The sequence below is a fragment of the Dermacentor variabilis genome, chromosome 8 (assembly GCF_050947875.1).
Source record: "Dermacentor variabilis isolate Ectoservices chromosome 8, ASM5094787v1, whole genome shotgun sequence".
NCBI classification, from domain to species: domain Eukaryota; kingdom Metazoa; phylum Arthropoda; class Arachnida; order Ixodida; family Ixodidae; genus Dermacentor; species Dermacentor variabilis.
Window position 1 is genome coordinate 148,519,448 of NC_134575.1, and position 11,906 is coordinate 148,531,353.

Here is an 11,906-nt window from a genome sequence, read left to right on the forward strand (position 1 = left end):
GATCACTTTCAACATAAGGCCTGCGTGGATGCGCCACACAACAGCCGCTGAAGTAGAAGGCCCCCTTCCCCCAGTGCATTGTGTACAACGAAAGACTTCCTCTACACTTTCCACCCTTGTGTGTGCGAGGTTGAGCCACTATCGCACACTTTCACTCGCACATACAGCATAAGGCACGTGGCAATGATGTTAGCCTCCTTGGACTTTATACCGAACGTCATGGTGACACCAACGGCAGAAATGCTCCTCGAGTGTCCATATAACTCCTATTGCAATAAAAAGGTTGGAATAGGTTTACGTTATACCAGCCCAAAGTCCCTGCGGCTCTCTTGATCTGCAGTGACATCTGGTGGCCCATAAATTATGATGAATTAATGAGTTATGGGGTTTTACATGCCATAGCCACAATTTGATTACGAGGCCCACCGTAGTGGGGCACTCCAGATTAATTTTTTACCACCTGGGGGTCTAATGCACGGGACACAGGGGATCCTGCATTGCACCCCCATTGAAATGTGCATTCAGTCCCGCGACCTCATGCTTAGCAGCGCAACACCAAAGTTTCCAAGCCACCACGGCAGGTCAGAAATTGTTATTGCATCGATTGGACCACATAACTTGAGAATATATTTTGCTATCATCTTGGGTGTCAGCACGGGAATATATAGTTCAACTGTAGTGCCAGCAATGTTTTCGGTTTTATAGGAAAGCATGCGCTATGCCATCGCTCGACCCCACTTTTCCATATTCTACTACTCTACAGCTACAAAGCGCACTTCTACGGCCGCACGCTCAGATTGCCTTGCGGCAAGGCAAAACTGTTTCTATTATGTAGAGATGTTGTTCAATAGACCACAGTAGTTCATAACTCTGGCTTCTCTGTACGGTCTGTTAGTGAAGCGCATTTCCAGGCACTTCAACCTCACTGTCAAGACATTAAAGAAAACTGCATTTATAAATAATGTCTTGTGCTACTTTTTGAAATTTTGGATTTATTCTTGCAGAATGCATGTTTTTTTGTGATTGCTACCACTAACTAAAAGTTTACAGGCACTATCACCAAAACTTGCATGCACTAGATGGTTCCAGTATCGGGGTAATCTGCTTAAAAATTCAACTTATGACATTGCTTAGGGCAGATTCAGTACAGTGCTGGTATTGGTTTATTCTGTGTTCCATCGTAGTTTCGAAGTATGCTGTCATATTCCATTTCCACCAAAATTCAGATTGGCCTGCTTCAATATGAAATATCTGCTTTAAATTGCTCCCAGAATTGCTTCAGAATTACTTTGGGCAGTCCCACCCCTGCATAGCAAGGCCATTGCAAGTACTTACAAAGGCTTCTACTTTCTTTGAAATGTGGGTTTAGCATTCCCAGCAAAATTAAGACAGTTGTATCCAAATGTGACATAATTTGCGTCACAAGCATGTAGAACTTGCACAGTCGATTGAAAAAGCTTTAAACGCTAGTTTCATGACCACATTTTTTCTACATGCACTAGAAATTTCTGCACTGTAAATTTGATCTTATGGCCATTATTCTGTGTCTTCTTTTTAGCACTTAGCCATATATACTGCCTGTGTTGTATGAAATGTTTTTTGAATTATTCCGTGAGTGAAAATCTACAAAGCTATGTATACCTTGGTGAGCAGTGTTTTTCAAAGTGACAATCTAAGTTTCTCGAAGCAAGCATGGGTCGCATCATGTGACATGTTTCCAGCGGTGTTCTGAGGTGGCTTGTAACCACTTTTGCTTTGTAGGCTTCCTCTGCCGTCGAAGATGCAGAAAGGAGGACACGCAATTCATTGGCTTCCAGGCAGTCAGTTACAGGTTAGTCACCAGTGGTATACATGTGTCTTTCTCACAGGCCATAGTACATTGATCTACATTTTTATTCTAAAAGCTTTAAAAGATGTTGCACTTGGTGCTGCTTTGTGTTTCTTCAAATTGGACGGCAAGGTTGTATATTTAGGCCACATCATTCAATTAAAAAAGGAAAATGGTTGCTGTCATTTCTTGCCTCTATGGCTAGGCTTTTTGTTTTCTGCAAGCGTCTAAGCAAGTCCACGTTTATGTGGCAACTCACTTCTATGGCATTGAGGTACTCGTAAAATGGTTCAGCTTTTATGGACAAACAAGGAAGCTAAGAAAACAATCTTATTGCGATTATAAAGAGAGAACAAAAGGCCATCAGTACAAAATCTTCTTTTAACTATTCGAGAATTGATATGCAGGTCACTTTATGTTGCAAAAAGCAGCAGGCCTTTTCACAGGAGTGTCAACATATGGTTGCTCTTTACGATTGGCAAAAACCACCACAGTTTCTCTGACCCCCATGATCTCATCTATTGTTGCATCTTTAACTCCTTACGCTGTTGATTTTTGGACAATGTGACCGTTTGTGGTAATAGATACCTTTGTTATTGTGTTATTTTATTTTATTATTACTTGCTATTTTGCTGATCTTGCAAAATGTTCCCTAGGTTGTCCATATTACTTTTGTCTTCTCTGCTTTCAGCATTAGAGTTTTTGTGCAGTGACAGTTGCAAGCATGTATCCCATCTCCAGACTCGCAAACATTTTGTCATGTGACACGAGACACTCGATATGTTCATATACCGCTGTTAAAAGGGCATTCCACATCCGCCACCATGGCTTGAGTGGCCCTGGCTATCAACACTCCCAAGCCTAAATCTATGACATATGCGTGAATGCTCAATGAAGTGGACCGTACGTCAGCCACCTTGGTAGCTTAATCGTACAGCATTGGACACATACCGTTAAGCTCTTACAGCAGGTTGTCTTTGCTTCTATTTTCCTCAATATTTCTGCATTTCAATTAAAAGAACGGTTAACTTGGTGTACGTTTTCTTTGGCTTCATTCTCTGTCTACTTCATACGTAGTTGTAATTAAAGAAAATCAAGCCTCTTGCTTCGCTTTATTCTTCTGAGTCCTCGCCTCACATATGTAGTGTAGTGTGTCCTGATGATGTGCAGATGCAATTAAAAGTGATAGGCATGATGCTGAAAAGCGTGACAGTTTTGGAGATCTCTGTCGCAGTGGACATAGAGTAGGTATGCCTTCATGAAACAGAAACTTTGTCACAGCCCCGCATAATACTCATTTCTCATTCTTTTCTTTTTTATTTTGCTGTTGCTCCGGCTTTATACCTGTAAAGAAAAGGTGTTTCAAGAGCACTGAACATCTTCCCTTGGCTGAGACATAGATGTCTAGCATTTTGTGAAATTTATTCTATGTATGCCTGAAAGTAGCACCTAAAATAGTTATAAATAAGTAGTATAAACTGTCGAAGTACTCTTGACCTTGGCTCAGGGTTAGCAACCAGTAATTTATTTGTTTAATCAACAGCCTTTAAGTATAGCAGCTTGAAAACGTGGGCACCATATTGGAAGTGGATATGACGGATGTCCCAGGATAATGCACACAAGAGTACATGTTGCTGGGCTAGTCACTTCTTGTTACTCGGTAGACCATGAGAAATTATGGTCGCTTAACACAAACAAGGAAGGATGGAAGGGGACAAGAGAACATGACCTTTCACCAAAAAGTAAGCACAGGGCACATTTGCCTACGCACTGCAATTTGCATTGGTGCAAACCACGATTGGACAAGATACAGATTAGAAAAAGCAGGGACACCACAGCATGTGAATTGTTAAGAGGCTTATCACATTAAATAACGAGGTTCATCATGTATTAGCAATACTTCAGTTCTACTCTTGCATGCAGGAAGTTTTTTTGACAGCCGGCTGTAATTGGGTGTGACACAACTGAAGCTTTTCGTTGTGCATTTACCTGCATATATATGTTAGACTGTAATACGGAATATAATGAACAGTCGAAAGTTGGTGCGCCCCTTGTTCCCTTCCTTCCTTGTTTGCGCTCAACAACTATAATTTCTTATGGCCTGCTGAATAATGCACACATGCTGACATGGGTGTTATTCCTGGGTCCTGGAAGCATATCACTCACTCAATGTCTCCAGGTTGTGATGTGATGAACACTGGTACTTATTAATGTTGTGGGCTCTGTGCGATTTCTGGATAATGGTAGTGGCGGCACTCTAAAGGGAAGCCTTCTTTGCCTCTTGCTCTGGGTGTGGCATGCAGTCTTATCTTGCCAAGTAGATGCACCGAGAATTTCACACGAGTACCGTCGCATTTATGCTTGGGTGAAGGAAAGTACAGTAAAACCTCGTTAATTCAAACGTATTTGGCTGCACATTGGCTAATTCAGACAACTTTCAGAGCTTGGCGAGTGAGGAGGACCGCAAATTTGCCATGCAAGAGAGCAAAAACTGTGCCAGCGCCCAGCTGAAATGAAACGGCGGAGTCCATATCGGTATAGTCATCAGCGGAAATCGTACGTGAATGACAGCAGTGCCGGAAGGCTTCATGCTTATTTCTGCCTTTAAAGCCTGTATTCTTGCATTTACAGCCTTGTATAACACGGCGTTGGCCGTGTGCTTTCATAAGTGCATAGTTGCCATCCATGATCGCGACGATAGCGGTTGCAGTTTCTTCTACAGCGGTTGCAGTTGACGGAAGTTTGTTTTTGACTCGGTACGTGTATAGGCTGCGTACCTAAATACTGCATAGTTGCCATCCACGATCGCGTCGATAGCGACCGCGGGTTTGTCTGCATTTGTTGCAGTGAATGGTAGTTTCATTCTGACTAGGTGCAATGCGGTCGAGGCTGAAAAGCACCGGCTATATTGCAGTGGATGGACGTTCTGTTAGCGATCAGTTCACTGGCGAGAAAATAATCTGGATGTGCTTGTGGAAGTGGAAAGTGTGTCACAAATGAAGGCACATGCCGCAGCGGTGCCGCGAAAAAAGTTGCAGGCCCTTGATTGCCGCTGCGAGAGCCAATGAGTCAGGAGTTGAGAATTGCAGCTTCCACACTGCTATTATGCAAAATAGAAAAATTATTTGCTCAGTCATTCACTAAATAAGGGCGTTGATGTGGTAAGCAATTGCTAACTGTTCTCTGGATACTGTCGATAATTCGACATTCGGTTAATTCCGACATTTTTTCAGTCCCGTGAAATCCAAATTAACGAGGTTTTACTGTACCAGCACAGTGCGTTTATCCGATAACATTGTGTTGCTCACATTGAGAGAAACGTAGGGGAGGGAAAGTAGTGTGGCGATAAAGGTTTTTTTGTTTCAAGTGCTTTATGACCCCGTGCTTCAATACCATACTTGTGTTTGATAGTAGGATTTGAACAGTATCCACCTGCACAATAGCCTGATCCTCTACCCACCATGCCACACTCATTGGGATTGGCCCACTTTACCTAATTGTGATGGTTAGGACATTTGTCCATTGTTTGTACGTCGTGAGGCCAGAAATGACTCTTGACAAGTGATAACAGAACAAAAAAGAAATCATTGCATGCAAGTTACAAAAATGCAAATAGATAGCTATAGTGCATGAGATAGTTTAGCAAGACGAATAAAGCTCGAGCTCAGAACGAAAGGAACAAAATGCCACAGATCTTGGAATCTATATTGTCACGTGGTAGTGACGGTGAAAAACACAGTAGCAAAACTGTGATTGGCGAAACTAACCCTTTATTGGGCGAACCTGTGCCCAGAAAAAACGGGCTACGCCCAAAGCTGAATGATAGCAGCGAACACAGACAGCAATTGGCGAAAAATCTCATCAGCAGGTCAAGCACATCGGCTTTTGTACACGAGTCATTGAAGGTTCTGAAGTAATCGCTGGTGCCCATGTGCCACGTATAGTATATGCAATCGGATTACACATGATTTGGTGACAATAGACAGCGAATAGAACAATCAGTAATGTTAGAGAAACTTCCGATACATGCGGGCACATCCTGCGTTGAGCGATAACATTTGTTAGATGGTGAAAAGCAGTCGCCCAATAAAAATAAAAAGTACACGTTAATATACAGCGAAGCTAGAGTGACCTAGAATTGGAGAGTGCCCTGAGCGAGCTTCCAAATGCGAGGCCAAACAACCGTAACTCCGTTGGGGGCACTGCGATCGGTAGCACTCGCACGACGTGGTGCAGAGGTAGAATGCTTCCCACGCAAAAGACCGGGGTTCGAATCTCAGGAAGGGGTAGTGTGTTTCTCTTTTTTTAATACTTCATGCGTTGATGTTTATATTATTTATACTGCTGCTTAATACTCACTTCCGTTGCTATGTAATGCAAGAAAGAGTGAAGCATAATATGTAGGAATAACAATAAAATTAAATTTTTATAACATTGAACAATAATTTTTTCGGCGCCACCTCACGGGAATGAACAAAACTATCTCAACCAAAGCATAGCCTCTGAGACCTGTACGCATACACAAGCCTGCCGGTGCCGGCTCGACAGGCTCCGCTTGCTTCGCTGGCTGTGCTTTCCGAAGCCATCGACGCAAAAGGGAAACGGGCTGTAGTAGCAAACGTTCGGTGACTGCGAAATGGCGCAGGTTCGAATACTTCATATGTTGTGCCAACGTGCGTACTCATACACTGAATGCACCCCAAAAAAGAAGTTTCCCATTGCTGATGGTATGCAAGAAGCATGCACTCTGGTAAGTATTTTGAAAAGTCGAAGTATTATACCTATAAAGAAGGCTGTTCAAGAAGGGTAGTCCTTGCTGTTAAATAATTAAACCTGCCTCTACGCACAAGTTTCATTTACGTGCACTTCGCTCATGCACACCACCATGTCCACTGTTTTTTTTACAATTAGCAAGAATGAAAGCACAGGCACAATATCACTTCTTTAGCGGTATTCGAACTGCGCCATTTCGCGGTCACCGAACGTCGGATACTACAGCTCGTTTCCCTTTTGTGCTGATGGCTTCGGAAAGCACAGCCAGCGAAACAAGTGGAGCCTGTCGAGCCGGCGTCGGCAGGCTTGTATATGCGTACCGGGCTCGGAGGCTATGCTTTGGTTGGGATAGTTTTATTCATTCCCGTGAAGTGGCGCTGCAAAAATTACCGTTCAGTGTAAAAAAAATGTTATTTTCTTGTTATTCCTTCTTATTATGCTTCACTCTTTCATGCATTACATAGCAATAGCAGCAAGTATTAAGCAGCAGTATAAATAATATAAACATCAGCAAATGAAGTAATAAAAGAGAGAAAAACACTACCCCTGGCGGAGATTTGAACCCCGGTCTTTTGCGTGGGAAGCAGACATTCTACCTCTGCACCACGCCGCATGAGTGCTATCGATCGCAGTGCCCCCAACGGTGTTACGGTCTTTTGGCTTCACTTTGAATGCATTGAAAGAGCGGTCGTTCCGGACATTCTCCATGTTTTAGTACACTCTAGCGAAGCCTTCCGTGAGTGCACGAAGAGCCGAAACACGAGTACACTCATGCACACACACACAAGCGTGGATGCACACAAATTGTACCGAGCCTTTTGTTAAGCGGAGTTGCCGACTACTAGAGAGTCCGTTCGAATCCATTCTATCTACAAGAACCATGCAGCCACGGATGTGCGAAGCTGAGCTTTCTGGTTCTTTTTTTATTTCCCCCTCGCAGCCAGCACCGCAGATGCTCAAAGGCAAGCATCATGTGGTGGTGCTGCAAGGAACCCAGTGGCGCGCGCGTGCTCTGCTACGATTAGTTGGCCTAGTCAGCAAGGGCACAGCGAGGCCACAGCACACACAGTCGTAAAATCCGCCGATGTTCGTAAAGAAAAGCTTCGCATTCAAATAATCATGAACATCCTGAGCACTTGATGTCCAAAAGCAGGGGAATGTCATCTCGCAGTTTTTGATATGACCATTAGAAGAATGGCAGGTGGATTTTTGAGTTCTCACTCCCGGAGGCAAGCCGTGGTGCCAGAACAGACTGACATTGACACATGGCTGCACTACCCTGTGCAGCATCTAGCCATGTCAGTATGGCCAGCCTAAGTGGCCTGCACCTTTGGCGCCCTCATCCCAGAGAGACGTCATGCACAATGCCCCTCAACAGGTGGACCGGAAGGACTTCCTTGATACAGGCCCACGGCAGGAACACCTTCTGGCAGAAGCTTTTAGACCGGTATAGTGCACTGCATCGGCGGGTCTGCCAGCTTTACAGCTCAAGTTTTCTTGCATCTCGCCTGTTTCACACACCTGCCCGAGTCACCTGCCCTTGGCTTGGCTTCACTTTTCTTTTTTTCCGCAAACAGAGTCCACAAATCTAGATACAGACTAAAAATTACTGAAACACTGCCCATTCAAGTCGATTCACCACAGCAGTGTACTACCTGTGGAATTGGCGCAGGCCCTTGTGTAACATGTAGCATTTCTTCGCCATCACTGGCATACTAGTATTGTCATTGTTGTCAAGCTGTCTTTGTTTTCATGCTCTCACTTTACCATTGTTACATGCACAATTGCTCACACGCCTTACACGGACAAATAAGGCCATCTAGTAACACTTTGCACTACTCCAAATGATGCTAGATAGCCAGCTCCCTGCACAGTGGTTCTTGTAACATTGTTTTCCACAGAGCATGAGATCTGCATAGTTTCTTCCTTTATTAGTTTTGGTACAAAGGTGATAGCCTTTTAAAGGCTTTTGTGACATGAGCAACATTGGCACTGTGTGCACCTAGGACAGAGTCATCACTACAAAATTATTGAGCAGATACCAAAGAATGCCCTGTTAACGTGAGTATAAAATAAACTTTAGGGTTTCGAGCCTTTATAAAGGCAAGTGAAGTGCAGAATGCAGCCCTTGACTAGTGGAAGCCTCTTGTCTTTAGTACTTAGGTTTTCGGCAGCACTGCTTTATTTGAAGATTTCTCGTCTCAGTGGACCAACGCCTGTATCTGTCTGTAACTGTCTGGCCTCTCTCTTTCCAGCACAAGGACACCGTGCAAGTGACCAGGATGCAGTGCGGAGGTTGGCACGTCTTGCAGCGGTCGAACTCATCTTCCCCAGAGACATCTCCACCCAGTGTAGCGTGGAAATGGCCTCAAAGGCTGCCAGCTGTTTTGTCAGAACTCTGTCCAAGTCGGTGCAGTGCAGTGGGTGAATGGCATTCCTCTTCAAAGGTACTTCAAACGGAGAGCAGATCTCAGCTGTCTGCGTGTGCGCCACGCCATTACAACAGACCCAAGTGCCTAAGTGACTATGCAGTTCTGCTGCTGTGAGAACAAAGGTTGCGCACTTGATTTCCGGCCACCACAACTGCATTCTGCTAGGGAGCACAAAGCAAGAATGCTTATTCATCATATTGTCATCGCAGGCAGTAAACTGAGTGATTACAGTGGAACCCCGTTCATACGTTTTTCACCGGACCGGGGAAAAAAAACGTAACAGCCGGGAAAACGCAACAGTGAGGAAAGCTCCGAAAATGAATGAAAAAAAGGGCAGCTTCAACTATAGACAATTTATTTCCACAGAGTGCGCTTAGGACTTAAAAAAAGTCTAGAATGATGGCTTGCCGTTTCTTTCGCTCGCTAGAAATCGCCACACGTTTCTCAATAGCCTGGAAGGCCGCATTACTGTCAGCGTCGCTGTGAGGTGCGACGTACTACCTGCGGAGGAGGTCTAGAGCCGCGACGGCTTCTCCAAAGCTAGGATTTGGCCACTCCCCGGCATCATGCGGCTCGTGCTCCTCGTCGTCACCGCGCCACGGCAATGGCAACGGACAAAGGAATATCCGCGGGAAATTTTGCCCTCTTTGGCGTAATCATGCTAACCTACTAACGATTGTTTAGTATTCTGCGGAGCGCGCGCGTCCGAGCAGCCCGGTTGCGCGCGGCGCGCCGTGGGAGGAATGTAAACAAGAGAGGAGAGCTGGCCCGATAGGCGGAGCAACGCCACGAGCAACGCCAACTTGCGGTTTCACTTTTGCTTCACAAAGAGTGACGCGAGGGCCTCTCCCGAGTTTCCTTCCTCCGTGAGTCGACCCGTCCAACAACCATGCGGTGACCCTAATCACAGTGATGATAGTGAGAGCATTTTTCACGAATGGCCACTTAGTGGCGGCCATAGAGTTTCCTACAAAATTTTGTAGGAAACTCTATGGTGGCGGCCTCTCGAACTGGCGTGCGGCTTCTTGCAGCCAGTTCCATAGCCAAGCCCGGCCAAGCCCAGCCAAAACTTGTCAAAAGCCAAAATGGCGGCTGGAGCGCGTTGCCTACTTCAGCCCAGGCGGGCTCGGAGTGCTAAGTTGCGACGTATCATGCGGGAACGTTCTCACAGCTACGACGTAACAGCGGGGTTCCTTATACATTGGATCCTATGGAAGCTATGCCGGGACCGCATGAAAACGACGTAGCAGCCGGGAAAACGCAGCAGTGAGGAACGTAACAGCGGGGTTCTACTGTAGATGTTTATCAAGGACGATGGTGCAGAACTTGTCCAGGGAATCGGAAGGCATAGTCAGAGGAGCCGTAGACCCTTAGCACACCTGTTTCTCTCCTCAGCATATGCTAGAAGTGTGTGCACTGCAGTTACAGGAGCCTGTGGGATGTGACCTTGCCGTGTAGTCGGGGCTTGCCAAGTTTACCGGTTGCAGATGACTGAGCATAGTGCTGCCAAGTGGGATGGTGCTATATCGGTGGCAGATGTGTATTGGTGAGGCCACAGGTGAGGCCACAGGTGAGGCCACAGGTGGTGAGGCTACAGGTGGTGGAAAGCCCATATTATGATTGCTGCCATCAAATGGTGTAGGAGTTTTCAATTACCGTGCAGCAGAAGACACACCAGCATCTTGCATACAATTGGGCCGCATGATGAGATTGTACGGGTCACATGACCCAATGTATGGCTTGGACCCCAAATGTCCAGAAAACATGGCAGTATCATAACCAAGTTGTGTACTCCGGACGCAGTGCAGATCATTACACCCAGTGATTGACTCTATATCAAGTTATTCTATTTCTGGCCTGCCAGTATCATTTCTTGGTTGAAGCTACAAGTTTATAACCTTGGGACGGTAAGCGTGGATGACCAGCACACCGAGTGCGAGCTTCACAATGATTAAACATTGTATTTGGTAGCCTTGAATCATTGTGAAGTTCTGGTGCATCTTGTTATGCATTCCTTTGTTTCACGACTGTCATTCTTGTGGTGCACAAGACACAGTTGCCTTTCTTTTGTTTCTCATCAGCAGGCTTCCCAGCTGACCTGATGTCCACATAATGGTATTACATGTGTCAACATAAGTAAGCCTCATGTAAACACTCCTCGCAACCTTTATATTTTATTTTGTTTAGAAAGTGAATATCTTTGGTATTCAAATCAACATTTGAAGTCTTTTTTAATAATTACATTTATTTGATTGCAGATTTCGCTGTTTGAGCACCCCTAAAATTAGTTTTCACAAAGTGTAAGAGCAGCGGCATTTAGTTGTAACTGAGATTTTTTTCATTTGTGCTTCCCACACGTCGAGCCATTGCATGTGCTGCTGCAGTCAAACTTACTTATGACAATATTCAGGTGGCCGAGAAAATCCCATTACAGTTGAACCCACTTATAACGATACCGGTTTTAACTATATATCGGTTAGAATGACCGGTTAGAATGACTGCACCGTCAACTTTTGTTGGTAAAATAGCTCACTTACTACAATGCCCCCATGCCGCATTATCGGCTGCAGCGATGAAGTCTGCCTACTCGGTGTCCGTGCCGAAAGGGAAGGTAAGCGAATGCGAAATCTCTGAAAAGAAAGAACAACAGAAATTCAAGCCGCTGCACGTTACCGCGTGCTGTTTTCATACCTTCTCCGCACCGCCAGCCCAATACCACCTAAATTACTGAGCACTCTGGGTGGTGTTGGCCAGCCTCGCACGTCTCTCTCCTGTCGCCCTTCCACCCCTTCGAACACGAATAGGCTGCTCCCATAGCTCTACGCTGCCCCACCCTCCGAAACACAAACGGAAAGCGCCAAATTCACTGACTT

General features: G+C 45.2%; 1 protein-coding gene across 4 annotated transcripts in view; it reads left to right on the top strand.

The window, feature by feature from the left end:
- The window catches only part of LOC142590663 (uncharacterized), a 110,727-nt gene extending 99,716 nt beyond the window's left edge, over positions 1 to 11,011 (top strand). For 3 of the 4 annotated variants that reach the window (XM_075703050.1, XM_075703051.1, XM_075703049.1), the window contains exons 3-4: positions 1,762 to 1,831; positions 8,857 to 11,011. In XM_075703050.1, the coding sequence (XP_075559165.1) occupies positions 1,762 to 1,831; positions 8,857 to 9,029 (243 nt within the window). In that variant the 3' untranslated portion in view covers positions 9,030 to 11,011. The remainder of the gene's footprint in view (positions 1 to 1,761; positions 1,832 to 8,856) is intronic. The other variant, XM_075703052.1, reaches the window with a different exon arrangement.
- The last annotated feature ends 895 nt before the right edge of the window (positions 11,012 to 11,906 follow it).